The sequence below is a fragment of the Doryrhamphus excisus genome, chromosome 19, assembly GCF_030265055.1.
Source record: "Doryrhamphus excisus isolate RoL2022-K1 chromosome 19, RoL_Dexc_1.0, whole genome shotgun sequence".
Lineage (NCBI taxonomy): Eukaryota > Metazoa > Chordata > Actinopteri > Syngnathiformes > Syngnathidae > Doryrhamphus > Doryrhamphus excisus.
Genome location: NC_080484.1, coordinates 10,355,952 through 10,374,650, shown reverse-complemented (window position 1 = coordinate 10,374,650; position 18,699 = coordinate 10,355,952). Strand labels below are relative to the sequence as shown.

Here is an 18,699-nt window from a genome sequence, read left to right as displayed (position 1 = left end):
CTGGAAAGCTGTTTTTGCCAAGAAAATGATGTACATTGCAAATTAAAAATGTAAAACAATTATGTAATGGTGCAATGCAGCCTCCCAGAAAACCTACAAAGTCCCAACATTTCCAACCTTTTACTCAGAAAAGTGTCATAAAGCAGTGTTTTTCAACCTTTTTTGAGCCACGGCACGTTTTTTACGTTGGAAAAATATTGCGGCACACCAATAACCAACATTATTTGCTTCTTTCAGTTTATTCCTGATTACGGACTCGCCACCGCAGATCCCTTTTGATCCGCATACTAAATTAACCAACAATGTTACAACATGTCACCACTACCTCTCACGTGCATCACTCAGTCTATTAGAGGAACGAGGCAATCAGCTAGTTTTGCCACACGGACGAATATTACATTGCTCTGCCAGTCTTTACACCAATGACACGCGACAATGACATAATATTTGCAGAAAATTATTAATACATGTGAATTAAAAAAAAGTGATATTGAATAATTCCTCACGGCACACCTGACGATTTCTCGCGGCACACAAGTGTGTTGCACAGTTGTTGAAAATCACTGTCGTAAAGTAATCCTCTTTTCAATTAGCTACCAAATCTTCAATCGTTGATACAAAAGCAAATAAGCATGCTGTAGCTTCATTTGAACTATTACGCTTATTCATCATCCAGCGAGGAAATATTGGTTACCCTCCATTGTAAGGCATGTACGTATGCTACACTCACCTTTAATTTATAATGATCACATCAGCGCTAATAATGGGGTCAGAAAGAACTACGGCTTCCTTTCCACTTTATCGTGCACTCCAAATCATTATTAATGTTAAAGAGTTTATAAATAAACTATCCATCCATGCATTTCTATGCTGCTTATCGGAACGAGGGTCGCGGGCGTATGCTAGAGCCTATCTCAGCTGTCTTTGGACGAGAGGCAGGGACACACACAACCATTCACACTCACATTCATACCTATGGACAATTTGGAGTCGCCAATTAACCTAGCATGTTTTTGGAATACGGGAGGAAACCGGAGTACCCGAAGATTTGAACCCAGATCTTCCCGATCTCCTAACTTTGTGGCCCACCGTGCGGTAATAATAATATATAATATAATAATATATAATAATAATATATAATTACCATTAGTTGTTTTGGCTGATTTAGTGCATGTATTACAAAAAAAAATGTTGTCACATGTTTGTTTTGAATAATATCATTAAATTCTGTCTGCAATGAACAGAAAATGTTTTTTGCCTGACTAGAGCCCTCCAGACATAAAATAACACCTCTATACTCACTCTTACACTCACATTACTCAATATAGAAGACATCTTAGACTTCAAAAAAACATAACACATAACAGCATACTTCCTGTGGTGGCTATTGTCTCATTAATGTGATGTAATTCACACCTCCTGACCAGTATTGAATACTACTTGAATGCTACTGTTTGTTGTGAAGGAGAGAGTGACAATGCACTTCAATCACTTTAAGACAACACAAATGCAGTGAGCATTCACACAGGAGCTGTTATCGGCCACAACTCGCTTCAGTCACTCGACACTTTCCACACTGCTAACCATGCTAGCAGTCAGTTAGGCGCACACAATAAATCACAGATATTACATCACTAGTTTATATATGTATTTTTTGTTCATAAAACTATTTTATGCTTGAAATGCTTAATTTAGGCCAGGAATACATAACATTTGATTTAAAATGTTTTTTTATTTATTTTTACTAATAACAGGGGTAGTTAACCACCAAACAGCTGCTAATTTATTCGTTAATTTCTTTTGAAAAAACGTGATAGTATGAAGCTGCGAAATCCGGAGCGAGGGACGACTGCAAAGCGCTATTTCCTTTGATCCACCCAGATTACATGAAAGCTGTTTTGTTGTCCATTCAGAAAAACACACAAGAGCTTTACTACGCTTTTCCTCTCAGCCTGCAGGTATTTGACACTCTTGACACAGACTAGAAAGAATGCTTCTGTCTTTGTTTTGGGGGGGGGTGTTTTGTTTTGTTTTTTTAACAGAGTTGCTCCACATATCTTGAGGCTAAAATAAACAAATACGGAACATAAAAAGAGAGGCCCTCTGTTGAAAAGTGAAACACATTATATTGTATCAAACCTTCGGTAACACTTTTTTTTAATGCTCAGAGCACAGGTCTCAGGGTAACTGTTTACACTGTACATTGTTGTTCATATTTGATGTAATCTATTTCTTCTCCACATTATTATTTATTATTTATTATTACACGGGAGCCAGGCAACGACATTTTGTTGGCAATTTCACTGCTGTGTTATTGTGCAATGACAATAAAGAAAGTTTATGTCTATGTCTATGTCTAACACAGCTTACAAACCAAACATGGCGCCTCTTTCTTCCAGCAAAACTGTGACATGTTGTCCGTAATTATTATAATAGGAATGTATTGGCTGTGATTGGCTGACGACCAGTCCAGGGTGTACCGTGCCTCTCGCCCAAAGACAGCTGGGATAGGCTCCAGCATACTTGTGACCCTAATGAGGATAAGCGACATAGAAAATGGATGTGTTGTAATGTGGTGTCCGAAGGCCGAAAAAATTTCATGAGACAGACTTACAGTTTGCTCAGGCTTGACACATTTATTTAACAAGGAAGATGAATTCATGAAAAACACTAAAACCCCAAAAAAATTGAATTGAAAAAAAATTACTTGAATTATCCAAAAAATACAAGAAGAAAAAATGTATTCACTCACATCAATGAAACACAGTACTGTATGGGGTTGTATCAACACAGCCACAAGTCACTCTGCCCTCCTCAAAAAAGCCCCAGCTACTCCTTTATAGGGCTCTCAATCTGCCCAGAACGTCCCACTATAGCCCATAGGTTGGTCTACCAAACACATCTAATAATGTAACTCTAAAACCGGATTTCAACAATACCATCTTATGTGACCCCAATGCTGATACAACTCTTCATAAAACATTAACGCATACACATATTTCCCTACCCAAACCCAAGATTAAATCCCCATAAAACCTGCAATCCCCTCCCTCATCCCCAGTACATGGTATGGTCTGATGATGTCACTAATGGCATCACCAAACCTATAAAACGCAGACACTCCTCCCCAAACAGGTAAGATGAACTGTACACCTGTTCTTAATAAATCCCAAGTCCTAAACAGTTGTAGAATTTAGTTTGAATTAAACCAGTACTAATATTCATTCATTTTCTACCGCTTATCCTCACGAGGGTCACAGAGGTGCTGGAGCCTATCCCAGCTGTCTTCAGGCGAGAGGTGGGGTTCACCCTGGACTGGTCGCCAGCCAATCACAGGGCACATATATAAACAAACAACCATTCACACTCACATTCATACCTATGGACAATTTGGAGTCGCCAATTAACCTAGCATGTTTTTGGAATGTGGGAGGAAACCGGAGTACCCGGAGAAAACCCACACATGCATTGGGAGAACATGCAAACTCTACACAGAGATGGCCGAGGGTGGAATCGAACATTGAAATCATGAATTTAATAATAAGGGACAAGTGATGAGTTCTAACTCATTCACTTTGTCACAGGATGGATGGACTGTTTTGGGTTGTACAACAACTTGATGTAACTTATTTTAATTAACCTTGATTTTTGTCATTCATATGTGCCCTGTGATTTGCTGGCGACCAGTCCAGGGTGTACCCCGCCTCTCGCCCGAAGACAGCTGGGATAGGCTCCAGCACCCCCGCGATCCTCGTGAGGATAAGCAGTTGAAAATGAATGAATGAATTAATTAATTTTTCCCATAGCGAATGCTGTCGCTCGAGACTCTTGAAAATATTCACAAAAATACATTTTATCGAGAAAAATTTGAGTGGATACGTTATGGTTGTCTATAACCAGGCATGACTACTTTTGTGGTAGACAAAAGAAGTAAAAGCCCAACCGTTATGCTACATACAAAATATCACACACAATTGGGGCTCTGTATTGCGGTTGCCTACAACTATTGCATGTATTTTTTTCGTTGACAAAATAAATAAAGCTTTGTGGTGCATTTGTAGTTGAAGGAAATAAGACATTTCAAAACTTTATTAACAAAAACAGCATTAAATTTCTTGTTTTCCCAAGTGACCGATGTTGTCCATCCATGTCCATCCAAGGATTTTTCTTTCAGTCTTCCAAAGGAATGTGGACGTTCCCCGAGGAAAGCAAACCTCGCACCTCCATCTCAAAAATGCCCTGAAACCAACCTTTGTGTTCCGTCTTTTCTCACTGCGTTTTTCACTGTTTGTTTTCTTTCTTTCTTTTTCTTTTTTTAAACATTTGCACAGCCGTCTCTTATGAGGAGCCGGGTTTAAAAAATGATTCTGACACATCGTTACCTTTCTCGTAGGAGAGCGTTGGTGCTACAATCCTCATCCGGCCATCACTTGTCACACTTAGGAACTCTTCAGAAATGAAGTTCTAGCTTCAGTTTGAAGCTTGCACACCCCACGCAAACCGTTCTGGTCTACTGGAGAAAACCGCAGTTTTCCAGATGTTTTGAAGAGACGTCTTGAGTTGAAATTCCAACGTTAACAAAGCCTTCAACTAAATATACAAAGTCAGTCACTCATGGTCAAGGGTCATTTTAGGACTTGACTTGTTTGGTTCTGTCTTCAGTGTTGCTTCATGTCTTGGAATACCATCAGTTCTGTAGTGTTTCCACTAGTTGGTCCCAGAACAACTTGGCAAGTTCTCGTTGTACTAGTCTGCCTTGTTGGCTGTCCTGCAAAGCCATCTGTCACTCTTTCTAAAACTTTGACGCAAAACTTCCCGCCCATCTGCTGTATTCCTCGTAATAATCCATTTCCTCTCTGTTACCTCCTGTTTCCTGTGCTGGTGCTGCAAAAAATACCAATAGTTTCCTGGACAGCAAACCTGTAGTGAAATGTTGTTGTTGCCAGATTGTCGCTTTCATCGTGACATGTCCTGTAGTTCCATTGCATTCACAATCTCAGCATTTTGTTATATCTTCTCAAGGGATTTTGGATATACAGTCATCAATTGCCACAGTGGCGTTTAAATTTTGCACTCGATCATGATTTTTCAAAAATATATTTGTTAATAAATCATAAATCAAAAGACGCACATATTATGTATTTTTGCAAACATCAAAATGACTAAAAGAAAATGAGAAATGTAGAATTCTACAGTTAGGTGTCAGTACTGTTACTGCAATGCTCACTGGCACACACAAGGATCAGACTTGATCTTCGGAACAACAGGCTTTTATTGCAGGTTTAAATGATCTCACAACAGGCACAATAATCCCTAATAAAAACACGGGCTACTTTTGCAGCCATTACCCACAAAAAGCTGAAACTCAACCCTGGCGTCACTCCCTGTCCGCCTCTCTTTCAGAAGACATTTATAATAACACACTTATCTACATCAAATTGCTTATTTACTCTTATTTTACTCTAATATTTTAAGTAATATGAGTGTAAAGGTAACTCTAGGGGTGTTATTTCAAGTTTAGAGTGCTCTAATAATGCTAACAAGAAGGTCAACAGAATTCCTCAGCTCTAACTCTGAAAATATTGCATTTAGAAAGGAATTCCACTTCACGGAAATTCACTTATTACAGTCGGGTCTGGAACCTATTATCCACCATAAGCGAGGGGCTACTGCAATAACTAGTAAATAACGACATAATATGCGGTGCATATGCATACTAATGCAGTGTTATGAGGTAAACATCCAGAGCAATGTGGCTATGTTGCATTTCTCTCTTTCTGTTGTACTTTCTACTGAAATGTAGAAAGGATAGGAAAAAATTTTGATACGGTAGTAATGTCCCTTCTAAACTCTCTTGGTTTTATTCTGCCCCTCCCCCTAAGAACCAAAACAACAGTTCTGGGAAGCAGCAGATGACAAAATTGGAAGTCTTTAGCAAGATTTTTACAAGCTTTTTGAAGAGCTGGAAGGAGCTGCTGAGTGGTAGCTCCAAAGACCACCAGGCTATCGTTACCTGCATAATTTAATGTTGATGTAAGTTACATGTGGCCAAAAATGCCTTGAAATCCCACGTAATATCTTTAAGTGAGTTGTTGAGTCCTCACCCTCCATTGACTGTACACCATATACTTGTTTCTGGTCTCCGATCCCAGTGGGTTGGTAAATAAAGGGTTTGTTGGATCACTACAAACTGGGCCCTTGTGGGTTATTATCACCGCAAATATTTCCCAGCTTTCTTGACTGAAGCCACAAGCCCTGGAAGTGTACTTCTTCATTCTAAGCTTCATTTCTTTAGTATGCTCACCTCATATGAAAAAGCCTTGACAAGTGCTCTCAAATATTGTTAACAAATATGTCTAAATCTTTGCTAGTGATAATTTATAATTCATCCACCTCACAGGTGGACCATCGTGGTGGTGGAGTGATGGTATGGGCAGGCGTATTGGTGGAATTTTGAATGCAATCCTGAGGCCTCTGAGTTGCGATGATATTTTCGTTGACTGTATGTTTAAATGACGGCGCTCAAAGCCTTAATAGCACACGCATGACACATTGATTACAGAGGCAGTGACAGGTCTGCTGTAACTACCAACATTAAACTCCTGGTTTTAGCCTAAATTGAATCACTACCAATGCAGTTCGGGCATCCACAGCCACCAGCATTGCCTTGGTCTGTGTCTGTGTGGACTTCCCGCAAAAAATCCAGTAAGATTTTGGAGTTGTTTTTTTTTTTTTAGTACTTAAAACTGGATTTTAAATGAATGCAGTCAGTTTTTCCATTTCAGTATTGTGCTTGGCGAACTGCAAAAACCATGCTGCATTGAACACATCCATGAGAGACAACATGGCGAAACAAATTATCCAAGAGGAGTCTGAGGGGCGTATGTATCCACCCCCGCCAGTCCCAGTTCTAATTCCTCAATTTTGATGGAGTTATTACATGTTTTAATTCCATTTAAAAGCCTTTTATTTTTATCTGCCTACCTGTTAAATAACTCCTGGATTGTGAGGTTGGCTTGCGCATGGCGCCATCTTTTTTTTTTCCCCAGTCCAGGGGTGAGAGAGTCTCCCTCACCTTTAGAACCTCAACCACTCCACCAACAAGACTACATTTGCATGAATCCACACCGTGCGGAAGAGCGTGTTTGTTTGCCATCGCCTTGCATGCGTGAGTACAGTCCAATAGAGAGTGTGTGCAAGAACAGTACGGTTACAGAGTGTCAGTGTGCCGATGTGACGTGGACGGTGTAACCCTGCCCTGACGCTTCTAAGCAGGCACATTTAGCACCTGACCCACACAAAAAAGTGTTAGTTCTGCAAGAAAACCCTCAATAGACTCATATTTCCTCATGTGCTTTGGCATTTCAATCCCAAATTAGGCTTAGTGAAATGCCACAGTTTTGTCAGTATTACCGAAAGATTATTGAGCAAGACCAGAAGCATGCACAAAGTTTAAAAAGAAGTGTAGGTTTCCTTCTCACTCGCCCTCATGTTCCTTTTTTTAGTCTCTGCTGGTAAGTGGAAATGAAGTGAAACTGATTTTTTCTGACCACTGTGTCATTCACTCTCCATAATTAGTGTCTGCTAAACATTGTGTGAATCTTCAGAGGTCTGCGCATCTGGTTCCATGTAGCGGTGGTTGCTTTGTTTTTGTTTTGGACCTTTTTTAAGATTGCAATAAAATAGGATATCATATTTCTTAGCTGTTTGTTTGATGACCATTATTTTAAAATTAGCGGCAGGAATGAAGAGTCATCATGCTGGTGTTTGCCCAAATTTTAGATCACTTTTTTGTGTGAGTGACAGGCAAAGTCATTTGGTTATAGCTAGAGTTTTGCATCGTTTCACTTTGAGCAATTTCCCGATACCAATTCTTCTCAGAGGGGGGTGTAATAACAGTTGCCATGGTTTAAATGAGGGTGCTAACTGAAGTTCTTGTGTCTCCATGATTTAAAAAAAAAATTGATATGAACTTTTTAGCGCAGACCTCACAGCTAGGAGGACCAGGGTTCGATTCCACCCTCGGCCATGTCTGTGTGGAATTTGCATGTTCTCCCCATCCAAAACAGTCCATCCATCCTGTGACAAAGTGAATGAGTTAGAACTCATCACTTGTCCCTTATTATTAAATTCATGATTTCAATGTTCGATTCCACCCTCGGCCATCTCTGTGTAGAGTTTGCATGTTCTCCCAATGCATGTGTGGGTTTTCTCCGGGTACTCCGGTTTCCTCCCACATTCCAAAAACATGCTAGGTTAATTGGCGACTCCAAATTGTCCATAGGTATGAATGTGAGTGTGAATGGTTGTTTGTCTATATGTGCCCTGTGATTGGCTGGCCACCAGTCCTGGGTGTACCCCGCCTCTCGCCCAAAGACAGCTGGGATAGGCTCCAGCACCCCCGCGACCCTCGTGAGGAAAAAGCGGTAGAAAATTAATGAATGAATGAACTTTTTAACATGGAACATCCTGGGATATGAATTATGGAGTGAGTTACATATGTAAGATGTTATGTTTATCTCGATTTATTATTTATCACTATTCTGATTGTTCTATTTATGATCATGATTATGACTGATTGGCGACCTGTCCAGGGTGTACCCTGCCTCTCGCCTGAACTTAGCTGGGATAGGCTCCAGCATACCCTAGAAACCCAAATAAGGATAAGCGGTATAGAAAATGGATGGAAAAAACAATTCCATCTATCGTGTTGTTGATGTGTTGTGATGCACAATACAACCGTACAGTCAAATTGTTGTTAAATCAAAGAAAAGTGCCTTGTTTGTACTAACTACTCTGTAAGATACATACTAAAGTTTGGGCTGTGTGCAGCCTGCTTCAAAGACGACTTTGTCTATAAATACAACTTTGCTGTTCTTGGAAGTGAAAGCTGCCATCTGTTGTTTTATTTCAGGGAATGTTGCTCTTTGCTCCCTCTCGTCTTTGTATGGCTCTTGTCACCGCCTATCACTGCATTATCACCCTCTTTTTTTTTAAAAAGTCCAGATCATCTTAGCTATTATGACCATTCATCTTTGACTCATTATGCTGTGGATGTTTTCCGCTGACATGTGCTCCACATATGGCACGTAATTTGCCACTTTGTGGACTTTCTGGAAGCTCTTCGATGAAGTCATGGAGGTTACCAGGTGACCATACTGTATTTCCTACAATACTGGTCCTCGGTCTAATCCACGCCGTGCCTCCTTTAATATATGCTGGAATAAACAATGTATAGATGTGACTTTTAGGTAGGCTGTAATTACCATCACCTTGGGAGATGTCTTCAACACAACACAGCACACACAGCCGCAGAGCAGACACGGCATCTGTCAATCTGATGTTTATGAATGAGAAAATGCAGTAGTGAATTAGTTATTGGACAAAATGACAAGAAAACCAAAAGCCGTCTCTCACAGGCTGCTACTCTGTACAACTATGTGGTCACTTTGAAGAAACACTACACTACACTACACAACCCGTTTCTGTTGTATACAGTCAAATGGATTTTCTTTTAAATGCGCACATGCACCTTTTGTGTCTGAATGTACCCCAAAATAAGGGAGTGGTAGCCTCTCCGTCTAAGAGCGCGTTTTAACCTGGCTTTGACCAACATGGAGCCCAGCTTTCCATCAAAAGGGAATTTATGTAACAGATGATCCAGATCTAAACCTTTGCCGCTTTGCACTGTGTAATTAGGGCTAACACACATGTGCTCAACCCTCATCCACCAAGATTGTTGTTTTTTTTTTAATATCCTTGCCAACTGTTGCCACAAATTACAGAGAATCTTGAAGTACAATTATAGTTTCAACATGCAGATAGTACTTCAACATGTTATGATTCTTTTAGTTCATTCAGATTAGTTTTGTAAAATCCTTACACCATAAACAAAGTTTGTAATGGCTGTGAACAGGATGAAAGCTATTTGATCTTCCAGCTCTAAATGTGGCCTTTTCTCATGTTTTTGTTATTCATTCATTCATTTTCTACCGCTTATCCTCACAAGGGTCGCAGCGGGTGCTGGAGCCTATCCCAGCTGTCTTTTGGCGAGAGGCGGGGTACACCCTGGACTCACAGGGCACATATAGACAAACAACCATTCACACTCACATTCATACCTATGGACAATTTGGAGTCACCAATTAACCTAACATGTTTTTGGAATGTGGGAGAAAACCCACGCATGCACGGGGAGAACATGCAAACTCAACACAGAGGGTGGAATTGAACTCGGGTCTCCTAGCTGTGAGGCCTGCATGCTAACCGCTCGTTCACGTGCAGCCTATGTTTTTTTTTTTAATCTGAATTAAATCCACCAATTTTCTATGCCACTTATACTCATGAGGGTAACTGGTATGCTAGAGCCTATCCCAGCTGTGATTCAATAAAATACAGTAAAAACAGGCATATTTCACACATAGTTGCAAATGGTGATTAATTTTATTTGAAAACTGGGATGAATTTGATTTTTAAAAATTGCAATCATTTGACAGCCCTAATAATATAATTTTTCATATGAATGCTGAGTCATGACTATGCGGGGATCCAGTGTAAATATAATGTTTATGAGTTTAATTTAACAAAAGTCGCACTTGTGTGCTTGGTCCTAGCTTTGCTAAGCCAATCCAGAAAGCCACTACAACATTTTCCCCTTTTAATTCCATCATTCCATTCCATCATTGTAATGTGTCGTATTGCTCCTTTGCTTCCATTGCCATTTTTTTTTTGTATCATCTGGCTGATCATATTTTCCCCCCTTTGTCTTCCCATTTTTTTCTCTCTTTGTGTTCCATTGCAGCAGGTTTTAGAGACTATGATGATAATTAATTAATAATGTTAGATTGACTTCAGGCAAGTGCATCACTTCACATCATTAAGATCCATTAAAAGTACATTGACAGGACCCTGGCAAGTATCTCAACCGCATGCAAATGCATTGTTTATGTGGAGGCTCATTTTTGTGCAAAAACAAACGACAACAATGGGATTTCCAATCAAACATGCAGCGCTACATCTCTTTTGTTTAGTAGATGATTTAAGGCATATTTTTGCTTTTGTTATTCATTTCCATGATACTTAAAGTGACAAGCGTATAAGATAAATTGAACGAATGTCTTATTTAGAGCTGTAACTCATTGTGTGTGTGAATGTGCTTGGTTGTGGTGGAATCATTCCCTCCAAGAAATGTCCAGCCACTAAGGAAGTGGAAGCTGCCAGTAATTAATCTCTGCGCATCCATTTGATTGGACATGATTTTTTTTCCTCTCCTTCTTCCTTTTCCTGTCTCTATCGGTGTGTCTTTTTGTAATTGCCTCACTGTTTTGTTGAACCCAGCCCTTCCTGACTGCGTGTATATTTTTTTGGTAATGGAGCAAAGAAATCATGTTGCCGTTGTGTGTGTGACTGTTTGTCGTTGAATATATTCTGCACTGGTTTTTATATTTGTGTTTTTTAGCATGAGTCAGCAACATAATGACTGCTTATTCACAACCTTCAAACCAAACATGAAGCAGATTGGGTTCCAAAAGTATAAAACTTAGAGCCCAACTAATTTCGGTTTATTGTTGCATTGCTGGCATGGTTAGTGACTCAGCAGCATCACCATCGCATCCCATAAAAGTGTTACTCATATTTTCACTGCTATATTTGCCAGTTCTCAAATATGGGGACACTTTTCAAGATTTCAGGGTTTACTGCCCTACGTCCTACTCCTTATTTAAGACACTTGTGGCCTTAAATTCCAGTCCATGTTCTTTAATTCTGTTACATATTATTTACTGTTATTACGTCATACGGAACTCTACTTATTTTAAAGGATAAACAACACAGAACGTCTGAAGGTCGAACGTGAAATCTGTGCGTGTTTGTTGTCAGCACTCTAGTTGCTATTGAATCACTGGAGGTTTTTATTTTTTTTCACCCTTATAAAGCAATAATCTGTTGATTTTTAATTATGTTTGAGAAGCAGATGATGATTGTGGGTGAGGTCAAAGGTGAGGTCAATACGTTTTGTGGTTTGTCTCATAGTAATGGGTCGTTGGGCAACGGCTCTTTGACGTAAACAAGCCGTCGCTTTTTTCTTGTCTTTTTGATTATCAGCCACCTGAAACGCCAGCATCGTTACGACTCACAGGGTCCGGGGCTTGTTCCAATCACCGCAACGTTCGAAAACAGTTTGCCAGAGACCAACCGAGGGCGAAAGCGATCTGTGGTTTTAACAGGAAAATCATGGTGCTTGGACTAACAGCCCTTTACCACGGTTGAAGTCCCAGGGAATTGAATCAATTGGAACCGGATTGTTTGGGTTGTCTTAGAAGAGGTTTCAATCAGAATCTTGCACCAAGTTCTCAGACTAGAGCTGTCCTATCTAGTCTGATAGCCAGTCTTTGAGCAGGAACTGATGAAGTTGCTCGGATGAGAGGCAAAATGTCTTCTGAGACAACCTGAACCGTCCAGTTGCGATGGATTCAATGCACAGAGAATGATTATTTTGAATGATTTGGGATAAAAGATCAGATCAGTAGGTCTGGTGCTCTTTTCGGAGATGCTTGAACTCGCTGATGTGAAAAAGTAAATGGATGGATTATACCTCGATCATTTCAATTAGCTGCTGTTGCATGCTCATTGATCCAAAAGGTAGCATTTTAAGCATCCCGCATCACTCCCAATTAAAAGCTCCCCTCCGTTTTGACTCTCTTTTGTAGGGGTGTGTGGGAAAAATCACTGGTTGGTCAGAATGGCCGCCGGCAGGCTCTTAATCCATAAGGACAAGCTAGCGAGACAGCTGGCGTCCTGCAAGCGCAGACGAGGTAAGTACAAACTGTGACTAGAGGACGTGACTCACGGAGCAGTTGGAGCATAAAAAACCTCCGATCAACAACATTCTAGCTCGATTATGATGAATTTATTTGTGCTTTGGCACAATGTGTTGAGCAAACGGCTCATTGCTTCATCTGAAAGTGATTACGAGTGAGTGAAGCAGTGCATTTAAGATGGTTGAATATTCTTCGCTACGCATGCAAAGCGAGTCGCCACTGTGTGGTTGTTAAAGTCAATACGACTCCTGTGTTACTTCACACCTCGCTTGGTTTGAGCCTTTTTTGCTTCCGTCTCATGACTCGCAAATGACTGAACCGTGCTTTGCTGCAGAGTTAATCAAGCTGACAATATCACGTTAGATGAGTCATATTTAGTCTTTGTCTTTGGTTAGTGTTAAAGATGCTTTGGACTGTCACGCAATCATTTAAATACATTGGTGCGCCTCTGATGTTTTCGGGAGGACTTTTATTTTGTTTTGTTTAGTGAGCACAAGAACTGTATTTTTTTTATGTAACCAGGAATACTTCATAACTACTTAGAGTTTACACATAGAGTAATTGCAGAGTAGTAGGGCATGATCAAAGGAAAAAGTGGGTATATTTTGGGATCTGGATTTGGATTTTTTTGCCTGCAATTTTGACAAGTTCAGAAATAGTAGTTTCCTCAAGGCATTGCAGAGTAGTAAGGCATGAATAATAGTCATTATAAATTCCAATACATCCTGGTAAGGTTCAATTCAATTGTGTTTTTTTATCTTCTTTATCAAATTGCTGGCACCTGCGACATTTTTTGGCCCCATGGCAGGTTATTTAGCAGTCACACTCAATTTAGAAATATGCACAGACGCTGCCTCAGCAGAATCATACAAAAGATGAGGTTTGTCTGTATAACCTTATAAGTTTATCCATCCATCTATCCATGTTCTTCCACTTATCCGAGGTCGGGTCATGGGGGCATAAGGCTAGACTAGAATCCCCTCTCCCTGGCTACTTCATTCAGCTCCTACTGGCAGATCCCGAGGCTGTCCCAGGGCAGTTGATATGCCAATGTTAGTCCAAGACTACTTTTGGAGGGGTCAAGACATTTCTTGTGACATTTCCTGTAACTTGTCAGTGAATGTTACATAAATCTCAATGACAGGCATATGGAGGAGGTGGACTTCTGTGAAGCAGTTGACCTTGCTGGAGGTCTGTGCCCTACAATTCTCATCTTATTTTTGGTTTTCCATATGTTTAACCTCATCCCTTTTGCGGGTACATACCCGTCACTATACCTCCCAGCCCTGGCCCCACTTTGTGGTCCTGAACACCTGCAAAAACAAAAGTATTTTATTTATATCAAACTTATTTCTCCAAGATTGATGATGGTGGTGGTCGTGGTAGAGGTGGTGCAAAAGCAAAGCAGGGCGGAGAAGGCAGAGACCGTGAACATTCTGTAATTAAGGAGATGGGTGGCGTTTTGCCCCACTCCTAATCAAAGGGTAGAGTGGCTATACACACACACATGTACTGTAATGTACCGTGTGCCTGTATATACGTAACTATAACGTTTACATATGGTGTCAATTATGATCCAAATGTTTAGTAAAAGCAGTAACCATATGGGCATGTTGCTAAGTTTAACAGTGTGTTTTACAAAGCTATTTAATCAGCTACATATGTATTTAGTCACTTGCTTTAAGATGTAAATACAGCATTTAAGCAGTTCCAAGTTCGCAACTTAAGTAATATATTTTTTTTAAATCATTGGTGTGTATTATGAAAGATAAAGTAAATTTTTCATGATATATACTGCTAAATCCAAAGTGAGAGACTTGCTGTTTTAGTAGGATATATAATGTATATTTTATATACTGTATATACTAAATATGGTGAAATGTAAATGTTCTTCCATTTACTCTAGGTATGACTTAATTGTATGTAAAGTATCTCTGCCTGACTTCCTGGTTAGTTGGAATGATTGACACCTTGTTTGGCCAATCACAGGTCACATGTTTGGTCCCTGGTGCTAGTCCAGAACATCCATCCACGTGTTGGCTAATTCCAAGTTTGGCTGCATTTGTAAGCATAAATACCGTTTGAGACATTTTCCAGAATAATGTTTAGCAATACGGCTAATCTTTCTCCACATTGACATCAGTAATTCTTTTGAAGGTATTGGGCATGACAAGCTGCTGTTGTCTTTGGCTAGCTTGACGTTTTGGCTAACATGTGTCAAGCTCACTTTAAGTTATATGTTGATTTCTGATGTTTTTTTTTTGTCTAAGTAGTGTGGGCTGCTTTTAACAATGTGTCAAAACCCAGATTCCACCAAAAATCTGAAAAATATGAAAAGACACATGCTTGTCAATATAAACATGTCAAAAGCTAGCACACGCCCTCTGCTTTGTGCTACAAACAACAGGATGTGGTGTAAGATGAAACGTTTAACTCTGAGGAACCTGTAATCTGCTTTTTTACATAACCAGAACATTCTGGGGCAACGGTCTGGTGACCTGTCGCTGACTGAAGTCCCACAGCAAAAGTGAAAAGTCCCTCAGCCACCTTCTCATCAAGCAAATATGCCGATGTTCCTCTGGGCCTCATCCTTTTCATTGCATTTGTGTAGCTCCGAAGCCGGAGCTCTAATCTAATGTAACGCTATGTTTAAAAAAGAATGATGTTTAGTGCAATTGTAGGGGCTTTTTGGGGTAATTTATGGCCTGTTTGGATTAGATGTACTGATTTATGTAGCAGTAGTAGATAGATAATTGGGCGGTGCAGCTGCAGGCCAGAGGCAACGCCATGGATCTTGTGACACAGTAATCCAATTAGGCATTTAGCTACATGCCTGTTCTCTGCCACATTCCACTTAGATCACACATCAGTCACTCCCTAACACACACACACACACACAGTATGTTTGTTTGGCTTGCTTCCTCTTTTCGTCTCACTCTGTCTTCATTAGTGGCGGGAGATAATCAGGAAATAGGGAGGGATTTTTAACAGGGAAGGCTGCTGAACCCGCCGACGTCCTCTTTTGAACCGTTCCTCCACTTGACCTTTGAACTCAGTGTTAATACGGATGACAAATCAACAGAAATTTGGCAAGTTAGCACCTCCAGCTTTTCCTTGAGGTTTAAAGAATCTGTGCTGCACTTCCAGTCAATTTTCTTAGATATTCCCATCACTTTTCCTATCCAAATTTTCCAAAAACTACAACTTTATTTCTTGTTTTGTTTGTAACAATATTTTGGCTATAAAAAACAAATCTTATTACTCTTAAATTTTAACTTCATGCTACTAAAATTATTTTTTTAATGTTATATGATTACTATTATGGTTAAATTTTTTTACAATTTTTCATTAGATTACAGCTTTTTGTTGTAATATTTTGACATTATCCTTGAAAAATTACTGATTTGGCCATTTTTGGTGCTGTTTTTTTCTTGTTAAATTAGATTTATACAATGTGACATGGGCCAATAGAAAAAAATAGCCGCAGGCCGCAAATGATGAAATAGCCCGGGCCACACTTTGGACACCCCTGCCCTACGCGCTGCCATTTACTTTCCAGCAACTGTAATGCAGATAAACAGTAACTTACACTAAAAAGATGACCTGCTGGATCCACCAATATTATGGCCCATTGAAGTAGTTGCTCCAGGAATTACCATGACAACCACCGACATGCTCTTCCTTGTACCATACATTCAAATGAGGTAGAAGGTGTTATTTAGACGTCTGGTGTTTCCATATAGTTACAGAAAGCCTTTCTTTCTCTGTGTGTGGTCAAGTTTTACAAGCGTTTTTATTGTTTATTGTTTTATTTTATTAACCCGCAAAGTGTATTGCAGAACACTGACAACAAACCCACACAGGAAGTACATGTCGAAAGGTCGGAGATTAATTTTTCCCACAGGATGGCAATCTATCAGTGGCATTGGGTTGCGTGAGGGGGGGACTTTTCTGTTTTGTTTTTGTCATAAGAAGAAATGTGCAGAATTATTTTAACGACATAAAAGAAAAAGCTTGCACCAAATTTAAATGTATTCATAGCGGCCTGACACCAGTAAATAGACTGGGAAAAAGACTGGGAAACACCGCAGTGGATGTTTTGTGTGCACTTCATGACAGAGATGTCCTCACCGTGCTGTGACCTCACATGTTGCCCCAAGAGGAGCGTCCTTTATCCCGACAAATGAATTCAATGAACCTCTGTCACAACACTGTTGTTTGCACATCCAAGGTAGCCTGGAGTTAAAAGAAATAAATCAGTAGCTGATAGTATTTGATATCACAAGATTCATCTCCAGCACAATCACACTGGGAGCCAAGTGGGAAAATGTGGCTCCGTATAATAAACTAGTGTGTTTGTGTCTTCCTGCTGGATCCCATTTCGCAAACACAAGGAGAGATTGTTCTGTTATGTAATATTTCCTCCCGTTGCTGCTTTTATTCCCGCCCCCGCTCACCAATTTGTCTTCCTCCCTCCGGGCCACACCACCTGGATGTTGGGAAAAGGGATGAGCGGTGTTTGTAGTCACAAGAAAAGGAGGCTGCTTTCTGAAAGTCCACGCCTCCGTTTACAGAGCTCCATAGTTCCCACATGGGGCATCTTAACACTCATTCACTATCCCGTGTTTGAATATGTGGGATAGTATAAGTGAAATATTGAAACGTTACTTAGCTATTTATAGAACCTGGTGATGTTTGCATGGCTTCTAGTCGGAATTATTGAGGTGTTAGGGCTTGGAAACTTCTAGGAGGTAGGCAGGAACACAAAGTCAGACGGTCACACACAAATGGAATGAGTTATTTATATTGTTATTTATATTATTCACATGTATTGCTATGTGAAGAAGTTCTATACATTTCAAGAAAAACACACATCACTGTTTTGTGGTATAGGTGAAAAAGAGCATATTATTTGTATGAACTTCGGTCTTTGCTCTTTTTTTCCTCCAATTTTGCATTTGTGGTTTTTTTTTATATATATATGTATATTTTCCAAATATTTCAAATGTTGTTGATCTCATTCCCATAATATTGTGACATGATTCCCATTTTATTATGACATTTTTCTCATCATATTTTGACTTTGTTCCTGTAATATTATAACTTTTCCCCTTGTTTGTTGGACTTTAAACAAACAAAAAAAATACACTTCAACTCTATGCTACTAAGATTTTCAGAAACTAATTTTCCAAAAATTACAATTTTACAATTAATTTTACAACAAAAAACATCTTCTTTCTTTAATATTTTATTAATTATTTTTCCTCATAATATTACAGTGTTACTCTTGTAATATTACTGTTGTTTTTCTGTTAGAGTACAACTTTCTCTTAACTTTTTAACTTAATTCTTGAAAAATTACTGCTGTTTTTCCATTGTTTTTAGTTTTCTTGTTAAATTGTATGTGTATATTATAAATATGTTTATTATTTGAATATAGTTTTTAAAAACTGCATTGGGATGCATTTTGCCCACCCCTGCCATGTCTGTGATTTTGGTGGGGCGCTGTCCAGCGTGCCCCAGGTCCTAAATGTATACTTGGGTCTTACTGTTGGTAATTGTAATGAATCCGTAGAGCCTTATTGATTGTATTGGTTTATTGATGATTGTGTCTTTGCAGGTGAATCCACATACATGGATGACCACGGACCTCCTGCTCCCAGAGTGAGTCCTGCTTTCTTCTTTTTCTCCACCGTTTCACATCTTTTTTTCTTTCTACAATATAACGTACAATCCATGAATCAGTTCCACACATGCATGGAGAGAATGTGTTGACAACAGGCGGTTTGTATGCATCCAGCTGCTCTCTTGTAGTCCCCGCCAACTTCCATGCCATTATCTTCCTCCCAAACTCATCACCCTGCCTTTTTCACTTTTCTTT

At 39.6% G+C, this 18,699-nt stretch overlaps 1 protein-coding gene across 2 annotated transcripts in view; it reads left to right on the top strand.

Moving 5' to 3' along the window:
* The window catches only part of usta (uronyl 2-sulfotransferase a), a 43,865-nt gene that overhangs the window by 7,592 nt on the left and 17,574 nt on the right, over positions 1-18,699 (top strand). The window contains exons 2-3 of one of the 2 annotated variants that reach the window (XM_058057380.1): positions 12,708-12,812; positions 18,439-18,482. In XM_058057380.1, the coding sequence (XP_057913363.1) occupies positions 12,708-12,812; positions 18,439-18,482 (149 nt within the window). The remainder of the gene's footprint in view (positions 1-12,707; positions 12,813-18,438; positions 18,483-18,699) is intronic. The other variant, XM_058057381.1, reaches the window with a different exon arrangement.